Source organism: Hemitrygon akajei, chromosome 16 (assembly GCF_048418815.1).
Source record: "Hemitrygon akajei chromosome 16, sHemAka1.3, whole genome shotgun sequence".
NCBI lineage: Eukaryota > Metazoa > Chordata > Chondrichthyes > Myliobatiformes > Dasyatidae > Hemitrygon > Hemitrygon akajei.
Genome location: NC_133139.1, coordinates 3,129,683 through 3,153,575, shown reverse-complemented (window position 1 = coordinate 3,153,575; position 23,893 = coordinate 3,129,683). Strand labels below are relative to the sequence as shown.

Genomic DNA, 23,893 nt, shown 5'->3' with positions numbered 1-23,893 from the left:
CAGGCATCGGGGTTGCAAAGCAGCCAAGAAACTCTCCGCCATTTTCCTGGGAAATTCCTTCCTCCCACTGGTGTCACAGACAGGAATGTTGGATTCCATTCTTATCCAGTAAACGCCTTAACCTGTTCCTCAGACTTACATCGGAACAGTGCTCATCTCCGTCAACCCCTTCAAACAGATGCCTTACTTCACAGACAGAGAAGTTGAAATTTATCAAGGAGCGGTAAGTGAATTTAAACCTTATCACCTGTCGCAGGGTGTCAACCCAGAATCTCCCTCTCGCTACACTGACACTGCTCAACCTGCTGATTGTTATTTGTGCAGCCTCTTGCTTTATTTATTTATTTAAAGGCACAGTGCAGAACAGGCCCTTCAGCCCAACGAACCACACCAACCAGCAACCCTCCTACTTACAATATAAAACATAGAACATGGAAATCTACAGCACATTACAGGCCCTTCGGCCCACAATGTTGTGCCGACCATGTAACCTACTCTAGAGACTGCCTAGAATTTCCCTACCACGTAGCCCTCTATTTTTTTAAGCTCCGTGTACCTAAGAGTCGTTTAAAAGACCCTATTGTATCCACTTCCACCACTGCCACTGCCGGTGCATTCCACACACCTGCCACTCTGTGTGCGAAAAACTTACCCCTGACATCCCCTCGGTACCTATTTCCAAGCACCTTAAAACTATGCCCCCTCGTGTTAGCCATTTCAGCCCTGGGAAAAATCCTCTGGACTATCCACACGATCAATGCCCCTCATCATCTTGTACACCTCAATCCGGTCACCTGTCATACTCTGTCGCTCCAAGGAGAAAAGGCCGAGTTCACTCAACCTATTCTCATAAGGTACGTCCCTCCAATCCAGGCAACATCTTTGTAAATCTCCTCTGCACTCTCTCTATAGTATCCACACCCTTCCTGTAGTGAGGTGACTAGAACTGAACACAGTACTCCAATTGGGAGTAAGGTCTTATATAGCTATTTAACCTTAGCCTAATCAGAGGACAATTTACAATGACCAATTTAGCTACTAACTGGTACATCTTTGGACTGTGGGAGGAAACCGGAGCACCCGGACGAAACCCCATGGGCAGAACGTAGAAACTTCTTACAGATGCCAGTGGGAATTAAACTTGGGTGGGTGACTGGCACCATAAACTAATATGCTGCTGTGCTTTCCAATGCTTCTCTTCTAAATTTCAATACCTTTTTTTCTTCAAAGAAACCTTGTTGTGTCACTTTGCAGCTACTAAGTTAATTCTACTGCTGCTTTGACCAGACCCATTTCAATGTTTTCTACTTACGACTGTGAATCTGTGGTAACTGTACCTGGGTCTGATGCATCTGCAAAAAAATCGACTCATGACAGCAGTGACAGATCTGGCTGCTTGGTGTACTTACCTCTCAAAACATCCTTGTGCTGAAATTTGAAGCTGAAAAACATACTCTTTCCTTCAAAATGTACATTCAGACTGAGCTAAAAAAAATATTTGTTTAATATCTTTTTATTTTTATTGTATTTAAAGATAAAATAAATCACCTTCTTATTCTGGCTTTTGTCCCCTTTCTTTCCAGTCCTGATGAAGGGTCTCAGCCTGAAATGTCGACTGTTTGTTCCTCTCCCTAGATGCTGCCTAACCTGCTGAGTTCCTCCAGCTTTTTGTGTGTGTTGCTCTGGATTTCCAGCATCTGCAGAATCTCTTGTGTTTATGATATTTGCTTAAGGGTGTTCATTTCAGGTGAAAGAGGAATAGCTCAAAGGAAATGCGGGGGCTGTATTTTTCACACAGAATCATACCAGTACCCAGATTAAAATGTCAGATTTCCTTCCCTGGAAGATATGGGTAAACCACACTATCTCTACAACATTACTGTAATTCCATAATCACCATTGTTGCCACCAGCTTCATTTTGCAGTCTGCATAGCACAGCACTGCCAGTGTTCAGCTCCCCACCACAACAGTGGTAGCAGAGCAGTTAACTTGACGTTATTACAGTTCAGAGCATTGGAGTTCATATTCAATTCTGGCTTTCTCTCTAAGAAATTTGTATGTCCTCCCGTGTGTACGTGGGTTTTCTCCAGGTGCTCTGGTTTCCTCCCTCAGTCCAAAGACGTACTGGTTAGTAGGTTAATTGGTCATTGTAAAGTGTCCTGTGATGAGGCTAGGGTTAAAAAGGTGGGTCATTGGCCAGAAGGGCCTTTCCTGTGTTGTATCTCTAAATAAAATAAAGACAAATAAATAGGTGAGCAGAGACTTACAGGATAGACGTACATAAGCTTGAAAGAGTGCAGAGAAAATTTACAAGGATGTTGCCAGGACTTGAGGATCTGAGCTACAGGGAAAGGTTGAATAGTTTAGAACTTTATTCCCTGGAGCAAAGAAGAATGAAAGGAGATTTGATAGAGGTCTACAAAATTATGAGAGGTATAGATTATGCAACTGAAAACAGGCTTGTTCTACTGAGACTAGAACCAGAGGTCATAGGTTAAGGATGAAAGGTGAAATATTTAAAGAGAACATGATGAGGATCTTCTTCACCCAGAGGGTGGTAAGAGTGTGGAACGATATGCCAGCGTAAATGGTGGATGTGGGTTCAATTGCAACTTTTAAGAGAAGTTTGGATAAGTTCATGGATGAGAGGTGTATGGAGGGCTATAGCCTAGATGTGGGTTAATGGGACTAGGTAGAATATGACACAGACTAGATGGGCCAAATGGCCTGTTTCTGTGCTATAGCACTCTATGACATTTAAGGAAAGTTTAAGTAGGTACGATGGCCCAACCTGTGGCAGAAGCAGGCCACAGTGATGGGGTTTTTCACAGGTTGGCAATGCTTGTTTAAAAGTACAGAGGGGACATTGTTGGGAATAGGCCAGTGGTGACAGCAGGAGTGTCAGGCTTTGGCTCAAAGGAGCTTCTGCTCAAATGAAGCGTTAGCTCTGTGTAAGTTTCTGATAATGTTCCTTTTTATGCTCTTACTGTACCTAGTGTAGTAATTGGCTGTTGTGAGTTCTTCATGCCAGATGTTGGAGTGCTGGGAGACCCAGAATCTCCCAGGGAACTACATCCGTGTGAAGTGAATCCGGCTGCAGCTCCTTGAAGACCGTGTTAGGGATCTGGAGCAGCAGCTGGATGACCTTCGGCTTGTACAGGAGAATGAGGAGATAATCAATCAGAGTTACAGGGAAATAGTCCCCTAAAGTTGTAGGATATCTGGGTGACTGTCAGGAGAAGGAATGGGAAGGTAAATAGGCAATTAGTGCAGAGCAGTCCTGTGGCCATTCCCCTCAATAATAAATGTACAGTTTTGGATTCTGTTGTGGGGGATGACCTCCCAGGGGAATGCCACAGAGACTGGATTACTGGCACTGAGCATGGGTCCTGGTGCAGATGGGAAAGAGGGAGAAGAGGGGCGCGATAGTGACAGGGGACTCAGTAGTGAGTCAGTGAAACAGTAGTGAAACAGACAGGAGATTCTGTGGACGTGAACGGGACACCCAAATGGTACGTTGCCTCCCTGGTGCCAGGGTCAGGGATGCCTCAGATTATGTCCACAGCATTTTGTGGGGGGCGGGGGAGCAGCCAGATGTCTTGGTACTTATTGGTACCAATGACAGAAGTAGGAAAAGAAAAAAAGTTCTGAAAAGAGATTTTAGAGAGCTAGATAGAAAGCTGAGAAGCAGGACCTCCAGGGTAGTAATTCCTGGATTGCTGCCTGTGCCATGCGCCAGTGAGGGTAGAAACAGGATGATTTGGCAGATTAATGCATGGCTGAGAAGCTTGTACAGGGGACAGGGCTTCAGGTTCTTGGATCACTGGGGGAGGTATGACCTGTTCAAAAGTGATGGGTTGCACCTGAGTGAAGGGACTCAGGATAGGATGGATGATTAAAAAAAAGCAAAGATGGTGGACAGTCAGACTGTTAGGAAGGGCAGGCAGATAATAGGACAAAATTGCAGTCAGCAGGGTGAGTATCAGTGGATTAGGGATGCAGAATCAGAAAGGATAGCAAATACAGTACTCTAAATGTTATATCTCAATGCAAAGAGTATAAGAAATAAGGTAGATGATCTTGATTCACTATTACAGATTGTCAGGTATGATGTTGTGGCCATCACTGAATCGTGGCTGATGGATGGTTGTAGTGGGGGGCTGGAAGTCCAAGGTTAAATGTTGTATTACAGGGAGAGGAAGGCAGGCAGAGGGGAGGCATGGCTCTGCTGGTAAAGAATGGCATCAAATCATTCAAAAGATGTGACATAGGATCAGAAGATGTTGAATCCTTGTGGGTTGAGTTAAGAAACTGCAAGGGTAAAAGGACCCTGATGTCAGTTATATACAGGCCTCCCATCAGTAGCTGGGATGTGGACCACAGATTATATGGATGGGAGTGATATGAAAGACATTTGTCTGGATGCAGGTCAATGCATTTAGGTAGAAAAATAGGCTGCATAGATTGGATGGGCCGAAGGGTCTGCTTCTGTGCTGTAGTGCTCTGTGACTCTATGATTCAAGGAGTTCAGCTTCCTTATGAAGGTTCCAATGTCTAATACAAGAGGACACGTTTCAGGAGAGAGGGATTGGGTGAAAGGAGACGAGTGGGGCAAGATTTGTTTACTCACAGAGAGGTGGGTGAATGGAATGCATTGGCTGGGGTGGTAGTGGACATAAATATCATAGAGGCATTTTAAAATGACACATGAATGTACAGTGAATGGAAGGATATGGCACCATGTGGTAGTCGGGATTAGTTTAATGAGATATTTAATTCATAATTTACCCACGTGGTGGGCCAGAAGATCTGATCCTCACTGTTCTGAGGTGATAGCACATCAGCAGAGAATAACTCCCGTCCAACTCCATCTCCATCAATAGAGAATAAACCCTGTCCATCTCCATCAATAGAGAATAACCCCCTCCAACTCCATCTCCATCAATAGAGAATAACCCCCTCCCTCCAACTCCATCTTTGTCAGCAGAGAATAAACCCCCTCCAACTCCATCTCCATCAGAAGAGAATAACCTGCTCCAACTCCATCTCCATCAATAGAGAATAACCCCCCCAACTCCATCTTTGTCAGCAGAGAATAACCCCCCCTCCAACTCCATCTCCATCAATAGAGAATAACCCTTTTCCAACTCCATCTCCGTCAGTAGAGAATAGCCCCCCCCCCCCCCAACTTTATCTCCATCAATAGGGAATCTCCCTGGAATGAAAATAAACCTCCTTCCCCCACACCACCCCCCCCCCCCATCTCCATCAGCAGGGAATTTCCCCGGAATGAGAATAAACCTCTCCCCCCACACCACCACCCCCCCCCCCCCCATCTCCATCAGCAGGGAATTTCCCCGGAATGAGAATAAACCCCTCCCCCCACACCACCCCCCCATCTCCATCAGCAGAGAATCTCCCTGGCATGAGAATAAACCCCATGCACCACCACCACCACCCCCCCCCCCGCCACTCCATTTTGGAGGAATGGTGGTCAATGTAATGTAGTAACTCTCAGAATATGCACTCATTGGCCATATTACTAGGTACCAGAGTGGAACCTGGTATCACCTTCTGCTGCTGCAGCTCATCCACTTCAAGGTTCAATGTGATGTGCATTGAGAAACTCACTGTTGTAGCACACGGTTATTTGAGTCATTGTCACCTTCCTCTCACTAACAACGCATTTAATGTCCTCAGAACTGCTGCTCACTAGATGTTTTTTTTTTGGTTTTTGCACCATTCTCTGTAAATTCTAGAGACTGTTGTGCGTGAAAGCCCCAGGAGTTCAGCAGTTTCTGAGATACTCAGACTACGCCGTCTAGCACCAACAATCATTCCACAGTGAAAGTCACTTAGATCACATTTCTTCCCCATTCTGATGTTTGGTCTGAACAATAACTGAACCTTTTATTCATTGATTTGCTGCCACATAATTGGCAGATTAGATATTTGAATTAATGAGCAGTAGTTAATAAAGTGGACACTGAGTGTGTACCTTCAGGTCCCACAACTTCCCCCTCTAAGGCAAGCTCAGCATCATGAGGACAGAGATTGTCTGAGTTTCACACAAATATGTTATCACAGACAGGAAACCCCAGACCAAAACCATCGAGAGAATAGCGTCACCACCGCCTGTCGGGTTTCAGTGAAGGGTACAATCCGTCGCAAATGTCTCAGTGCCCACTTCCTGGGACAGACTGAGATGGGTATGATTTGTACAGACTGCAGACTGAATGATTGAGAGAGGATTTGCAGAAGCTGGAATGTTTCTGTTCACCACAGAGAGACTGTTCTGGTGTTGGGCTGCTACTCATCAAAGGGAAGATAGACATCAACGTGGTTACTGAAGCACACTGGGGGTAGTTGGCTCAATCATTGTTGGTGTTCTTTCACAGTATATGGACATTGCTGGCAAAGCCATGATTTATTCTCCAACCCCCGTTGCCTCAAGACTGGGGAGGCATTGTGAGTATGATCTGGACTTACTTAGCATTAGGAGAAGCACCATCAAGGACATGTATATGGAAAGGTGCAGGAAATGGGTCAGTAACATTGTGAAGGATCCCACCCATCCTGATCATGGACTGCTTGTCCCACTCCCATCAGGGAGGAGGCTACATAGCATCCACACCAGGACCACCAGACTCAAAAACCGTTATTTTTCCCAAGCAGTAAGGCTAATCAACACCTCCACCCACTAACCCTCCCGTCCACACCCCAACCACCACTACTTTATCATTTCCAGTCAGAGTCACCTTATGTACAAACACTCCTGTGCCTAACGTAACTTCATGGACATACAGTCAATCTATGTATATAAGCTATTTATGTATTTATATTTATTGTTTTTTATTATTGTGTTCTTTATCTTATTGTATGTTTTTTTTGTGCCACATTGGATCAATTATTTCATTCTCCTTTGCACGTGTGTACAGGAAATGATTAAACAATCTTGAATCTAAACAATCTAATGATGAAGAGTCTCGGCCCAAAACATCAACTGTTTATTCCTCTCCATAGATGCTGACTTGATTAGTTCCTCCAGCATTTTGTGTGTTTTGCTGTGGATTTCCAGCATCTGCAGACTTTCTCATGTTTGTGATCTGCAGAATCTCTTGTGGTTGTAATGTTTTATTTAATCACTTCAGTTTGACATCCTCAGACTCCATGGTGAGATTTGAACTCACTTTGTTTGAATAAATGGTTACCAGATTTGGTTGATAATCTATTGACTTACCCACTAAAGTGCCAGTTCAAAAGCCTTGTTTTTGGGGAAAATACTGAGGTGGTCATGGTGCAGGCATCAAGGCGAGAGTCTAGGTGTGTAAAATGCAAATCAGGAAGGCACACAATGTTAGAATTCATTTCAAGAGGATGAGAATATACATTTGGGGTTAATGTATTAGGAGCATTTGATGGCTCTGGGCCTATATTCATTGCAGTTTAGAAAAATGGGAGGGATCTCATTGAAACCTAACGAATGTTGAAAGGCCTAGATAGAGTGAGTGTGGAGGGTGTGTTTCCTATAATGGGGAAGTCTGTGACAGATGAGGTACTTGAAGAGTATAAGAAATGCAAGAGAACACTTTAGAAGGAAATCAGGAGGGCTAAAAGAAGGCATGAGGTTGCTCTAGCAGACAAGGTGAAGGAAAATCTTGAGGGATTCTACAGTTATGTTAAAAACAAAAAGATAGCAAAGTCTTCTGGAATTTCAAAGTGGTAATCTATGTGTGGAGCCAACACATGGGAGAGATTCTAAATGGACTTTTTGCATTTGTATTTACTCGGGAGATGGACACAGAGTCCATAGATGGGAGGCAAAACAGCAGTGAGGTCATGGACCCTATACAGATTACAAAGGGGGAGGTGTTTGCTGTCTTGAGGCAAATTAGGATGGATAAATCCCCAGGGCCTAACATTGTTCCATCCAACTCTGTAGGACGCGAGTGCAAAAATTGCAGGGGCCCTAGCAGAGTTATTTAAAACGTCCTTAGCCACGGGTGAGGTGCCGGAGGATTGGAGGATAGCTGATGTTCCATTATTTAAGAAAGTCTCTGTGAATAAGCCAGGTAATTATAGGCTAGTGAGCCTGACATTAGTAGTGGGGAAGTTGTTGGAAGTTAATCTAAGGGACTGGATATACGGGTATTTGGATAGACAAGGAGTGATTAGGGATAGCTAGCATGGCTTTGTGATTGTGTCTAACCAATCTAATAGATGTAAAGGGGGAGACTGCAGGAGACCCAGGGGGTTACATAGAGTTTTTCGAGGAACTTACCAGTCGATGTTGTCTACATGGACTTGGACAAGGTCCCACATGGGAGGTTGGTCAAGATGGTTTAATAGCTCGGCATTCAAAATGAGGTAGTAAATTGGCTTCATAGTAGAGGATTGCCTGTCTGACTGGAGGCCTGTCACTCGTGGTGTGCTGTAGAAATCGGTGCTAGGTCCGCAGTTGTTTGTCATCTATATCAATGATCTGGATGTTAACGTGGTAAACTGGGTCAGTAAGTCTGCTGATGACACCAAGATTAAGGCTGTAGTGGACAGTGAGGAAGTCTATCAAAGCTTACAACGGGATCTGGACCAGCTGGAAAAATGGGCTGAAAAATGGCAGATAGAATTTAATTCAGCCAAGTTTGAGGAGTTGCACTTTGGGAGGACAAACAGAGTAAGAGGTACACAGCAAATGACAGGGCACTGAAGAGTGTGGTAGAACAGAGGGATTGGGGAATACAGATCCATAATTTCTTGAAAGTGATGTCACAGGTAGATATGGTTGTAAGAAAAGCTTATGGCACATTGGCCTTCGTAAATCAATGTATTGGGTACAGGAATTGTTGAAATTGTATAAGATGATAGCAAGGGCTAATTTTGAAAATTATGTGCAGCTCTGGTTACCCATCTACAGGAAAATATGTAAATAAGATTGAAAGAGTGCAGAGAAAATTTACAAGGATATTGTTGGGACAGGAGGACCTAAGTTATAGGGAAGGCTGAATACATTAGGACTTTATTCCCAAGAATGTAGAAGAATGGGGCAAGATTTGAAAGAGGTATACAAAATTATGAGGAACACAGTTAGGGTAAATACAAGCAAGATTTTCCACTAAGGTTGGTGAGACTAAAGCTAGAGGTCATGGGTTAAAGGTGAAAGGTGAAGTGTTTAAGGGGAACATGAGGGGGAACTTCTTCACTCGGAGGGTGGTGAGAGAATGGAACTAGCTGCCAGCACAAGTAGCGGATACAGGTTCGATTGCAAAATTTAAGAGAAATTTGGATAGGTTCATGAATGGGAGGGGTAAGGCCCAGGTGCAGGTCAATGGGACTATGTAGATTAATGGTTTGGCACAGACTAGATGGGCTGAAGGGCCTGTTTCTGTGCTGTGATATTCTTTGACTCTAATTGAGTGACAGACCGGACTCGATTGCCTGAATGGCCTAATTCTGCTCCTATGTCCCATGGCTTTATGGATGAAGTGAAAAGGCCATCTGTAATGGTGACAGCACAGAAAACTAGAGGAAGTTAAGAACGAGATTCCTAAAGTCAAGGTTAGAAGTCTGGATTAAAAGATTGAATGTTTTCATCTTACATTCAGACGATCAATACAGGGTGAAGATCAACAAGTGCAATTCTAGACTGGCTGTTGTGGTAATTCTCCAAAGGCTCCCACTCTCTTTTGGCTTTGTTCCAATGACATGAGGCAAACTGTTCCAGCATCAAGATTGTGTTTAAGAGCTTTTCGATCATCACCACTGCTCCTGTTTTATCAAACATCAGGTCCTCAAAGAACTTTGTATCATTGAAATCCCTTCTGCCCGGTATCTCTACCTCTCCACCTCTCCTCTATCACAGACCTCTCCCCTTCCTCTTCCCTCCCACACACATAATTCATCTTTTCACAATTATTTATTTATTTCTCAAGGTCTCTACAGCTCCTGTTCTCAGAATTTTTTTTTGTATTTGCACAGTTCTGTTTGTTCTACTGTGAATGTCCACAAGAAAATAAATCTCAGGATAGTAGAGTGACATCGATTATATGCATTTTGATGATAGATTTGCTTTCAACATTGAAATTCTTTGAGGTTACCTCTGTTTTCACACTCTGTCAGTTGCTATTTGAATTATGTGTGAACCTTTGGGAATAAATTTGTGCAGAGAAGTGCCTAAATTGGATGGAAAGAGTGAGATTGAGAATTTGTGTTGAGAACCATCAGGTGGATTTTAAAATGAAAACAATTACTCTGCAGGAATGCACACAAAATGCTGGACTAATTCAACAGGTCAGGCAGCACCGCTGGAAATGAACAAACAGTCTATGTTTCAAGCCAAAGCACTTCAGCAGAACTGGAAAGGAAGGGGGAAGATGCCAGAATAAGAAAGTAGGGGATGAGGAAGGAGGTCAAGCTATAAGATGATAGGTGAAGCCAGATAGGTGTGGCAGGTGGGGGGGGAGATGAAGTCAGAAGCTGGGTGGTGACTGGTGGAAAAGGTAAAGGGCTGGATAAGAAGGAATGTGATAGGACAGAGAGTGAACCATGAGAGAAAGGAAAGAAAGAGGGGTGCCAGGAAGAGGTGATAGGCAGGTGAGGGGAAGAGGTAAAAGGCCAGACTGTGGAATTGAAGAAGAAGGAATGGGGTGGGGAAATAATTACCAGAAACTGGAGAAATCAGTGTTCATGCCAGCCGGTTGGAGGTTACCTAGATAGAAGATGAGATGACCATGTTCCTCTGCATGGGAGGTTGGTCAAAAAGGTTAATTCACTTGGCTTTCAAGATGAAGTAGTAAATTGGATTTGACTTTGTGGAAGAAGACTGAGTGGTTGTAGATGGTTGCCTCTCTGAAAGGAGGCCTGTGACTACTGGACTATTACACTTTGGGAGGACCAACCAAGGCAGGTCTTACACGGTGAGCAATCAGGGGCTGAGGAGTGCAGTGGAACAGAGTATTCTAGGAATACACATCCATAATTCCTTCCTCTGACAGCCAGCATAAACTCGATGGGCTGAATGATCTCTGTGTCCAATATAGATGTGGAAAAGTTCCATTGTGCCTTTCCCTTTTCCTCCTGTGCGTTCATCCGTGCTTTGTATTTGCACTGTTTGCTGTCTTCTGCACATTGTTTTTTTGCCCATCTTGTGTGCGTTTTTTTAATGTTGTTGTTTCTTTGTATTTACTGTGTATGCCCACAAGAAAATGTATCTCATAGTGACTTATATGTACTTTGATAATGTTTACTTTGAACTTTGACCTTTTGGGAATTAATTATCCTTGCATTTGAAATGTTTCTGGAAATTTATTGGAAGAATTTTGTTTGATGCTAAGCATTCTTCAGAGGCAGTTTGAAAATGTTTGTATGCCACTTTTTCTATATTTCTGAATTTTATTTATTATTTTTATTTGGAGATACAGTGTGGAATTGGCCCTTCCAACCCTTCAAGCCACGCTCCCTCAGCAACACCCTGACAATCCAAATTTAACCCTAACCCTAATCACAGGACAATTTACAATGACCAATTAACCTACTAACCAGTACATCTTTTGGACTGTGAGAGAAAACTGGAGCACCTGGAGAAAACTCACACATTCCATGGGGAGGACGTACAGAGAACGCTGGGACTAAACTCAGAACTCTGACATCCTGAGCTGTAATAGCGTCACGCTAACCACTAAGCTACCAATGCACCCCATTTCCTACCTGCCCTGTCTTCAGGAGACATGCTAGGTAGACTTCATACATGCTCTTTGTGTACATTGTAGGTGTAATTCTGACCATCCACGACCATGCTCACTGGCAGACACGCCAGGCAGTCCGTTCCCACTCCCACCACGTTCGGCAATTCCTCCCTTTACTGAGATGGTGTTTCTCTTTCTGCAGGCTCAGTATGAAAATCCTCCGCATATTTATGCTCTTACGGACAATATGTACAGGAATATGTTGATCGATGCAGAGAACCAGTGTGTGATCATCAGGTATGGAAAAGAATTGTGTTTACATTTATTTATTTAATGATACAGTGTGGAGTAGGCCCTTCTGGCCCTTTGAGCTAAGCTGCCCCAGCAACCCCTGACAAACCCAATTAATTCTAACCTAATCACCAGACAACTTATAATGACAAATTAACCTACCTGGTATGTCTTTGGACTGAGGGAAGAAACTGGAATGCCTGGAGAATACCCACACATTCCACAAGGAGGACGTCTGATTTTATGATCCATCCCATCATATTATTTATTGATCAACAAATTTCCTTCAAAATAAATATTAGATTATTTCAAGACAGATGGATAAACTTCTACTGCCTACTATTCATCAACATCATTACGTGCCGTGTTGTATGACGTGAGCAATCATGGGTTTTCAGGATCGTGATTGTTTTTGCAAATTGTTATGGTAAGGACCATGATCTTTTCCCTTCTCCAGCTCTGTATCACTTTCGCCAATCACCTTTCCAGCTCTTAGCTTCATCCCATCCCCCTCCGGTCTTCTCCTATCATTTTGCATTTTCCCCTCCCCCTCCTACTTTCAAATCTCTTAGTATCTTTCTTTTCAGTTAGTCCTAACGAAGGGTCTCGGCCTGAAACGTCAACAGCGCTTCTCCCTATAGATGCTGCCTGGCCTGCAGTGTTCCACCAGCATTTTAGATGATGGAATAGATGGCTTTGTTGCCAAGTTTGCAGATGATACGAAGATTGGTGGAGGGGCAGGTGATGTTGATGAAGCTTGTAGCATGTAGAAGGACTTAGATTAGGAGAATGGGCAAGAAAGTGGCAAATTAAATACAATGTTGGAAAATGCATGGTAATGCACTTTGGTAGTAGAAATAAATGTGCAGACTGTTTTCTAAATGGAGAGAAAATCCAAGAATCTGAGATATAGAGGGACTTGGGAGTCCTTGTGCAGAACACCTGAAGGTTAACTTGCAGGTTGAGTCAGTAGTGAGGAAGGCAAATGCAATATTAGCATTCGTTTCAGGAGGTCTAGAATACAAGAGCAAGGATGAGATGCTGAGGCTTTACAAGGCACTGGTGAGGACTCACCTTGAGTATTGTGAACAGCTTTGGGTCCCTCATCTTAGAAAAGGTCTGTTGGCATTGGAGAGGGTCCAGAGGAGGTTCACAAGGATGATTCCAGGAATGAAAGGGTTATCATACAAGGAACTCTGGGTCTGTGCTCACCAGAATTCAGAAGGACGAGGGGGGGATCTTATTGAAACCTTTCGAATGTTGAGAGGCCTAGACAGAGTAGATGTGGAAAGGATGTTTCCCATGGTAGGAGAGTCTAGGACAAGTGGGCACAGTTTCAGGATAGAGGGGAGCCCTTTCAAAACAGAGATGCAGAGAAATTTCTTTAGCTAAAAGGTGGTGAATTTGTGGGATTTGTTACCACATGCAGCTGTTGTGGCCAGGTCGTTGGGTGTATTTAAGGCAGAGATTGACAGGTTCTTGATTGGACATGGCGTCAAAGGTTAAAAGGAGATGGCTGGCAACTGGGATTGAGGAGGAGACGGGAAAAAAGGATCAGCCATGATTGAATGGCAGAGCAGACTTGATGGGCCAGATGGCCTCATTCTGCTCCTATGTCTTATGGTCTTGAATGGAAAATTCTACAAAAAGTAGCGCATTAGGCCCAGTCCATCGTGGGTAAGCCGTCCCCACCATTGAGCATGTCTACACACAGCATTGTCACAGGAAAGCAACATCCGTCATCAGGGACCTGTGGGTGGGAGGCAATTGGAAAATGAAAGTGTGGGAATGCAAAGGACAACAGTTGAGAATCACAGGATGGGACATGTGCCTTAGGGTTCCGCCATGTTGGTTTAGGGTGTGGAATTGTTTAATTTCATATATTTACTTCTTATAGGATAACCTTTCTATGCTTGTAGATGATTTTTGAGTAATCACCTATTACTATTTTCTGTTAATTGTTATATAGCTGACTCTGTATTTTTCTAGAAGTTTCTCAGTTTTCTGCAGCATTTGAACGCTATAGTTAATTGTGATCTTTGAAACGTTGTTATCTCTATTCCGGGTATGAGAGGATCATGGCCTCTTTCTCTTCGTCTCTTTCTTCATCCTTGTAACTTTTAATAAAACGGCCATAACCACCACACTATATACCTCATTCTTGACTTCCAAATAACCTCTGAACCAAGATCACCTGATCCAACAGCAGTATCGCTTGGGATGGGGCGATGGTCTGTGGAGGGCTGCAGGAAGCATTCCAGATAAGTAGGAAAGAAGCTTACCTGGAATAGAGGGTGCTGGGAGGATCTCCCAGTCTGAGTTCCCGCTGGTTCTCTCAAGGAGTAATGCACGAAGGATAAGTGACATGGGAAAGTTCCTGAACAAAAAAACAAAATTAGCTTTTTCATGCTGACAGAAACCATTTTCACTTGTTAGATACTGAAAAAAATCCTGTATAAGTTTTACACATGTATTTCACAGGGGGGGTATCTCCATAGGGTTTTGGAGGCTTAGACCATTGAGTCCTGCCAAGGGTGCTGTGGTAGAATGGGACCTTGGTAGGACAGTGGCCTGCTCGGGGCAAACTGGGTTATCAACTGGGTAAACACTGGATATTTCGGCTGTTTGTTTTCTGCACCTCATGGACTTGGGAAGTACAACCTCCTGCCACATTTCTGAAGTTTATGAAACAAAATCACTTACTTTTATTGACCTCAACATACAACATAGAATATTGATTTTATCATCTTGTACACCTCTATTAAGAGGCCCCATGTGTCACCTAGGCACTAAGGGTTCAGGCAACGACACCTCTATTAAATGACCTCTCAATCTCCCCTCCGAAGAGCAAAACCCTAATTCACTCAACCTATCTTCATAAGATATGCTCTCTGGTCCAGGCAGCATCTTGGTAAATCTCCTCTGCACCCTCTCTAAAGCTTCGTCATCCTTCCTATAATGAGGTGACCAGAATTAAACACAATACTCCTAGCAAAAGACCTTGATGGATATTTTGCTAAAATTTTGCAAATTCGCTGAAGCATAGCTCTTTTGAGGGTGACAGTTTGAACTTGCTTTGGCTTCGGAAGAGAGGGTTTATAAAGATGAAGATTTGTGTGCAGGAACACCCTTCAGTTTTACACATCACTTTCTGAATCATGTTGAAATAATACACGCTAGAGCTGGCCAATTGTAGTCTGGGAGTGGACAGAGTATTAGGCTGGTATGGCAGAATCATCAGTGTAACTTCCCAATATAGAATGCCAGATGGGCCAAATGGCCTAATTATGTTCCAATGTCTCGGGTTCTTAATTCTTCTCAATTCCGGGGCTTTGCTTCTCTCATTTTGTCTTTCAGTGGAGAGAGTGGAGCTGGGAAAACTGTGGCAGCAAAATACATCATGGGTTACATCTCCAAAGTGTCGGGCGGAGGATCAAAGGTTCAGGTAATGATGGAATGTGGAACTTACAGGAGGGTCATCAGTGTACATCTAGAGAAGAAAGAGAGAGGGGTCAGTTCCTACAGAATTGGACACTCTCTGTCTCGGTGGTGGGACAACCCTGTCTCCATGAGACACTGGAACCCACCACATGTATATGGAGTTTTAAAGGCAAAGGTGGTCACACCAACTATTGATTTGAGTTGATTTTTATTTTACTGTTTACTGCTCTTTATAGTAAACTCTTTAATAGTTAGAAACTTTTCATTTCATTATTTTTGAAGGTATCCTCACTTTCTGGATGTTTTTTACATGTGCCTAAGACTTTGTCACAGTACTGTACATATTTTTTTTTGTTTTTAGCATGTTAAGGATATCATCCTACAATCGAACCCTCTGCTCGAAGCCTTTGGAAATGCCAAGACTGTGCGGAACAATAATTCCAGCCGATTTGTAAGTTACTCCCTGGCAGATGTGTCTGCTGTGTGAGCTGTACTCTCATGTGTTACCATGGTGAATGAGGTGTTTGTGACCACAGGGGTTTGTAAATAAAATGGGGGGTAAATTCCAGGGGTACCTTCCTCTGTCATTTGTTTATCAGTAGCTTTGGCCGTCTGCTGAAAGGATTGGAAATTAAGCTATAGGGTAGTACAGTGCAGAAGCAAACCCTTCTGCTCATTTTGACTATCAGGCTCTTGAACCAGAGGAGATGGGAAATTCAGCCATAGGGTGGTATAGCACAGAAACAGGTTCTTCTGCCCTTCTCAACCATCAGGCTCTTGAACAGGCTCGTGTCCCTTTTAAATCTTAAACTCAGGAGACTCCGCAGATGTTGGAAATCCAGAACAACACACACAAAATGCTGCAGGAACTCAGCAGGTCAGGCAGCATCTATGAAGAGGAATAAACAAAGCCCAAAGTAAATATATTATCAAAGTACATATGTGTCACCATATACAACCCTGAGATTCATTTTCTTGTGGACAAACTCGATAAATCCATAGAATAATAACTGAGTAAGAACAAAAATCAATGAAAGACTGCCCAACTAGGTGTTTAACCAAAGTGCAGAAGACAACAATCTGTGCCAATAGAAAAAGAAACAATAATAATAATAATAATAAATAAATAAGCAATAAATAGTGAGGAAATTAGATGAAGAGTCCTTGAAGGTGAGTCCATAGATTGTGGGAACATTTCAATAACAGGGCAAGTGAAGTTGAGTGAAGTTATCCCCTTTGGTCCAAGAGCCTGATGGTTGCAGGGTAATATCTGTTCTTGAACCTGGAGGTGTGGGTCCTGAGGCTCCTGTACCTCCTTGCTAAAGGCAGCTGTGAGAAAAGAGCATGGCCTGGGTGGTGAGGGACCTTGATGATGGGTGCTGCTTTCCTCTGACAGTGTTTCATTTAGGTCAAGACCTTTCACCAGGATTTTTAAGTCTGCCACCTCTTGCTTTAAACCTGTGCCCTCTCATTTTCAATTCCACTACCCTTAGGAAAAGACTTTGATGATTTACCTTGTGATTTTATAAATATCTATAAATGCCACCCCTCAGTCTCCTACTCTCCAGGAATAGAAATCTCCTCCCATCCAGCTTGTACTTGTATCTCAAACTTTCCGGTCCTGGTAATACCCGGTAAATCTCTTTGCACCCTCTCCAGTTTATAGACATCCTTCCATAGCAGGGTGACCAAAACGAGATATAGTACTCCATATGTGGCCTTACCAATAACTTAGAGTTACAACAAGACGGTCCAACTCTGCACTCAGCATTCCGACTGGTGAAGGGACACGAGCAAAATGCTTTCTTCACTGCCCTGCCTTCTGCTGTTGTCAGCACCAGGGAACACTGTCCCTGCACACTGGGTCCCTCTGTTCCACAACACTCTCCAGGATACTATCACTTGGTATTGGTTGAGTCCTCCGTTGGTCAGCGTTGAATATGGATGTTGTGTCCTAACTGACTAGATACACGAGCCTGGCAGTACAATATGGAGAGCAAATTGTTGCCCATGCAGCCAACTGCTCCTCTCCACACATCTGATAAACCCAAAAGAATGGCAGAGACTGATACAGTTTGACACCAGCAGGATCACAGGAGCTCCCAGTCAGCACTGAACACAACATAGGACTGCTTTAGGGACTCCAGCTCCAGATCTTTCCCTCAGTGTTTGCTCAGGATGCCTTCCCCATGAGTGGGTACAGCCGCAAGGCAGCGGAGGTTTGAGATCAGAGTTTTCTTTCTCCTAGATGAGCTGCTAACCATGGCTGATGAGCCCAATTTGCCCAAAATGACTGGCTTTGAGACTCCAGAAGCCTACCTTTTTGTCCCTTCTTCTGTCAGTAGAAACACTTCCACTGGGCTTGGTAGCTAAGCCATACATGAAGACCAGGAGCTGGACTTGGTTCTCAGTTATTTGAGATGTACACCATTGGAAACATTTAATAGATAGTGAGAGCTTATCCCCACTAACTCACCCCCGGCTATGACAAACTTAAGGAACTTGGTATTGATATTGGTTTATTATTATCACAAGTACTGAGATACAGTACAGTATAGTGAAAATCTTGTCCTGCATACTGTTTATACAGATCAGATTATTACATGGAACGTTGAGGTAGAACAAGATAAAAAAAAACAATGCAGAATAAAGTGTAAGAGCCACAGAGAAAGTGCAGTGCAGGTAAACGATAAAGTACAAGATTATGACAAGGTGGATCGTAAGGCCAAGAGTCCATCTTATCATAGAAGTGGTCCATTCAAGAGTCTGATATACTAACGAGAAGTCCTGCCTTGATTTGTCTTTTCAAGATGCAACACCTTGTATATCTGAATTGATTAAAGTAATCCTATGGAAATTCAGAGCTATTCACAAAACTTTCAGCCTCTGGTTAAAATTTAGAAAATTTGTCAGCTAGGCTGCTGGTACATGTAACTTCCTAGTAAATTAAAATGAACCTGTGCTGTTAACAAACAGAGATAGGCAGTGTGATGTTGAAGTTAGTGATAATGTTAAACTAACTTTATTCAAAAATTACTGTAGTGTTCTGGTTGGCTGTGCTGTGGGCTAATGCACCCATTAACTTACTGCCCAACCTACCGCACACAAGCCCCCACCCTTTGATAAAACAGAAAATTAATTACTTACTGAAGTCCATCATCCTACTGGGGCACATACCACTGTAACAGATTGCCAGAGTCTGCAGTCTTAGATCATGAGATATAAGAACTGAGTTAGGCCACTCAGCCCATCAAGCACACTCTGCCATTCCACCAAGGCTGATCTATTATCCCTCCCAACCCCATTCTCCTGACTTTTCACGATAACCTTTGACAGCTTGACTAATCAAGAACCTATCAACCTCCACTTTAATTATATCCAAAGACAGCCTCCACAGCCATCTGTGGCAATGAATTCCACAGATTCACCACCCTCTTTCTAAAGAAATTCCTCCTCATTTCTGTTCAAAATGGGCACCCCTCTATTCTGAGGCTGTACCCTCTGGTCCTAGACTCCCCCACTATAAGAACATCCTCTTTACATCTACTCTGTCTAGGTCTTTCAATATTCGGTAGGTTTCAATGAGATCCCCTGTCATTCTTCTAAATTCCAGAGAGAACAGGCCCAGAGCTATCAAATGCTTCTCATACATTATACCTTTCATTCCTGGAATCATTCTCATGAATCGCCTCTGGACCTTCGCCAATGCCAAAATATCTTTTCTTAGATAAAGGGCCCAAAACCGCTCATTATACCCCTCGTGCAGTCTGACCATTGCCTTATAAAGTCTCGGCATCACATCTTTGCTCTTATATTCTAGCCCTTTTGAAATGAATGCTAACATTGCATTTGCCTTCCTCACCACCAACTCTACTTGCAAGTTAACCTTTAGGGGATCTTGCTCAAGGACTCCAAAGTCACTTTCTTACCTCTGATTTTTCAATTTTTTTGCTATTCAGAAAATTGTCTACGCCTCTATTCTTTCCACCAAAGTGCATGACCGTACACTTCCCGACACTCTATTCCATCTGTCATTTCTTTGCCCATTCTCCTAATCTATAGGTCCTTCTGCAGATTCTCTACTTCCTCAAAACTACCTGCCCCTCCCCCTATTTTTGTATCATCTGCAAGCAGCCACAAAGCCAACAATTCCAACATCCAAATCATTGACGTATAACATGAAAAGAAGTGGTCCCAATACCAACCCCTGCAGAACACCACATCACCGCCAGCCATCTAGAATAGACCGCCTTTATTCCATCTCTTTGCCTCCTGCCAATCAGCCCCTGCTTTGTCCATGCTAGTATCTCTCCTGTAATACCATGGGCTCTTATCTTGTTAAGCAACTTCATGTGCAGCACCTTGTCAAAGACCTTCTGAAAATCCAAGTAAACAACATCCATTAACCTTCCTTTATCTATCCTGCCAGTTATTTCCTCAAAGAATTCCAACAGATTATCAATTTTGACCACTATTTCTATGTCCCCATTGCTCCCACTCCAGCCTCATTTTGCAGTGGTCCAATATACGCTTGTGCCTCTCTTTTACTCTTTATATATCTGAAAAATCTTCTGGTACCCTCTTTGATATTTTTGGCTAGCTTACCTTCATATTTCATATTTTCTCTCTTTATGGTTTTTTTTAGTTGCCTTTTGGTTTTTGAAAGCTCCCACTTTTCTAACTTTCAACTATTTTTCGCTATATTCTATGCCCTCTCTTTTCTGTTTATGCTACCTTTGACTTCCCTTCTCAGCCACGTTGTCTCATCCTCCCTTTAGAATACTTCATCACCTTTGTGATGTATCTATCCTGTGCCTTCCGAATTGCCGCCAGAAACTCCAGCCATTGCTGTTCTGCTGTCATCCCTTCTAGTATCCCTTCAATCAACTTCAGCCTGCTCCACATGCCTCTGAAATTCCCTTTATTCCACTGTAATACTGATATATCTGACTTTATCTTCTCCCTCTCAAACTGCAGGGTGAATTCTATCATATTATGATCACTATCTCCCAAGGGTTCCTTTACCTTAGGCTTCCAAATCAAATCTGGTTCGTTGGACAACATCCAATGCAGTATTGCCTTTCCCCTAGCGGGCTCAACCACAAGCTGCTCTGAAATGCCATTTCATAGGCATTCTACAAATTCTGTCTCTCGGGATCCAGCCCGAACCTGATTTTCTTAGGCCAGTCTTTCAAGTTTTCCCAGGTGTAGTCCATCTTCTTGGTACCTTTCCCCGTCTAGGAGTGAGCACTTTTGAGCTTCAGTGGTGTTTCTGTAGCACCAGATTTTTAGCTAGCCCCTTGTCCAACCCTCCTCCTTTTGCAACCGGGTTTGTCACGGTCCGTGGTGGATTTAAAACGGAATTTGCTAAACAGTTGTATTTATTTATTTATTTAGAGGTACAGTGTGAAATAGACGCTTCCAGCCCAATGAACCATGACACCCACCTACTTAACCTTAACCCCCTCACAAGACAATTTACAATGACCCATTAACCTACTAATCAGTATGTCTTTGGACTGTGGGAGGAAACCGGAGCACCTGGAGGAAACCCATACGGTCACGGAGAGAACGTAGAAACTCCTTACAGATGATGCTGGAATTGAACTCCAAACTCTGAAAAGCTGAGCTGTAGTAGTGTTGGGCTAATGGCTATGCTACTGTGGTGCACGATCTGTGGTCAAAATAATAAAATAACATTTTTTTAAGGCATCGTTATACATACAGTACATGTATGTGTATGTGCATGTGTACATATATGAACTGGCCTGTACTGTGTTTAAATCCTATGTACATTTTTACGTTTGTTTTCCTTAGGGGAAATATGTCGAGATACAGTTCAGCCGTGGTGGTGAACCAGATGGAGGCAAAATCTCAAATTTTCTTCTGGAGAAATCACGAGTTGTTAATCAGAACGAGAATGAGAGAAACTTCCACATTTTCTATCAGGTACCTTCACTTCCTCACAGATCAAAAATGCAATCACATCCTGCTCTGTGTCAGAGAACACGCAAGGTTGTGGTTATACAGAGATAACAGAAATATGAGGAACACACACAAAATGCTGGAGGAACACAGCAGGACAGGCAGTGTGCTTCAAGAGGAATAAGTTTCGAGTTTCGGACCAAGACTCTTCATCAGGATCAGGTCTTGAGGAGGGAGTTTCTGTAACATTGCCTGAAAACTGCAATGCAGTAATTCAATCCCGACCTTGGCTGCTGTCTGTGTGGAGTTTGCACGTTCTCCCTGTGTCTACATGGGTTTCCCCCACATCCTCCTGTTTTCTCCCTCATTCCAATTAAATGGAGGGGTTGGTAGGTTTTTGGCCACTCTACACTATTGAAGGAAATGGCCAGTTGATATCATTTGATCTTCCGCTTACCTTCACCCTCAACTAGATTTACCCATCGTTTGCCAGCTCTCGCCCAGCACCACCCCCTCACCCCTTTATACTGGCTAGATCCGCTCTACTCTCTGCTCTCTAGGTGAACAGTTTTAACCCAAAATGTCCACTGCCCATGTTGCCCATGTTGCCCAAAAAACTGAGATTCTTCAGCAGTCTATCTGCTGCTCATTTTTTTTACCTCCCCCCTCTGTTTTCCATAGGGATCACACCCTCCGTGATTCCCTTGTCTATTCGTCCCTGCCCACTAATTTCTCTCCCGGCACTTATCCCTGCAGCAGGTGCAGTAATTCCAGGTGAGACAATACATCATCCGTGAATCTGTTGGGCTTGTCTATTGTGTCCGGTGCTCCCAATGCAGCCTCCTCTACATGGGTAAGACCTGAAATAGGTCACTTTGTCAAGTACCTTCGCCCCATCTGTAAAAGGCACGATTTCCCAGTTGTCAACCCTTTAAGTCTTATCCCTATTCCCATTTTGACGTGTTGGTCCATGGCTTCCTTTTCTGCCATGATGAGGCCACTTTCAGGTTGGAAGAGTAATGCCTCACATCCCATCTAGTTAGCCTCCAACCTGCTGATGGACTTCAATTTTATTTATTATTATTTATTGGATTTCTCCAAATTCCAATAATTTCTCCACCTTCCCACTTTGTGCAATTCCTCACTCTGACCCCTCTCTTACCTCTTCTCCTCCCCCTGATGCCGCTCCTCCTTCCCTTCCTCCCATGGTCCACTCTCCTCTCCTAACAGCTTCTTTCTTTTCCAGCCCTTTGCCTTTTCCAGCTTCTCACTTCATTCCCCCCCCCCCCGCGCCCCAACTCACCTGGCTTCACCTGGCATGTCCTCCTTCCTCTCCCCCGCCTTCTTATTCTGGCTTCTTCCCCCTTCCTTTCCAGTCCTGATGAAGGGTCTCACCTGAAACGTCGACTGTTTATTCACTTCCAAGGACACTGCCTGACCTGTGGAGCTCAGTTCCCCCAGCATTTTGTGTGTGTTGCTCATTTCTTTGAGTGTTCTGATTGCAGTGCTGTATTGTCAGTTGTGTGTTGATCATGTAACTGTAATAACCTGTCACGAGGATTCAGTCCAACACAAGCCCTCCATTGGTCATAGTCAACCATGGATATGGTGTCCTAGCTGTCATTCACAAGTCAGTACACAATTCCAGGGCAGTACGATATAGAGAGCAAGCATTTGCCCATGTAGTAGATTCCCCCTCTCCATACAGCTGATGATTCTAAAGGAATAGCAGAAACTGATACAGTTTGGCACTTGAGGCATCGCAGGAGGTGCCAGTCAGCACTGAACTCAATGTAGGACTGCCTTAGAGATTCCAGCTCCAGAGAATTTTCCCTTGGGGTTTACTCCCGAAGCCTTTCCCGTGAGTGGGTATAGCCGCAAGGCAGCAGAGGTTTGAGATGAGAGTTTTCCTTCTCTTTAGATGAGCTGCCAACCATGGCTGACAAGCCTCATCTGCCTAAAGTGACTGGTTTTAATGCACCAGTGTCCCACCTTTGCCCCTTCTCCTGTCAGTAGAAATGGTTCCACCAGGCTTCGTAGCTAAGCCACACGTGAAGGCCAGGAGCTGGACCTGGTTGTCAGAGGATATCTAAGATGCATGTCATTGGGAGCATTTAGTCAATCGTATGAGCTTATCTCCACCATCCCCCATCCCCCTATCCCCAGCTATAACAACCTGAAGGAGCCTCCAGCAGAGAATCTGAGGTTCACTCTTTCCTCAAACAGCTTCTGGAAGGTGCATCCCGAGAACAAGTGGAAAACTTGGGCATTGCTGCTCCCACATACTACTTCTACCTAAACCAGTCGGGCACCTACAAGGTGGATGGAACAGACGACAAGAAAGAGTTCACCGAAACAATGGTAAGCAGTTGTAATGGCTATTTATGGTTTGAACTGAGCAGCATCATTCGCTCCAGAATATACTGTATCTACATATGTTAAAGTTGTACAATTACTTAACAGCTGATGGCTGTCCATCATATCCAACAATGACAGGAGACCTGAGTGAGAGAGACTTTTTAAAGTGAAAAAGTTGTTGCACTGGGGCAGTTCC

General features: G+C 43.6%; 1 protein-coding gene across 1 annotated transcript in view; it reads left to right on the top strand.

Annotated features, from left to right (window-relative positions):
- Positions 1 to 23,893, top strand: part of LOC140739704 (unconventional myosin-If-like) — a 156,560-nt gene that overhangs the window by 51,356 nt on the left and 81,311 nt on the right. The window contains exons 3-8 of the mRNA XM_073068126.1: positions 134 to 223; positions 11,885 to 11,979; positions 15,331 to 15,418; positions 15,776 to 15,865; positions 21,232 to 21,363; positions 23,566 to 23,700. Coding sequence (XP_072924227.1) covers positions 134 to 223; positions 11,885 to 11,979; positions 15,331 to 15,418; positions 15,776 to 15,865; positions 21,232 to 21,363; positions 23,566 to 23,700 — 630 coding nt within the window. The remainder of the gene's footprint in view (positions 1 to 133; positions 224 to 11,884; positions 11,980 to 15,330; positions 15,419 to 15,775; positions 15,866 to 21,231; positions 21,364 to 23,565; positions 23,701 to 23,893) is intronic.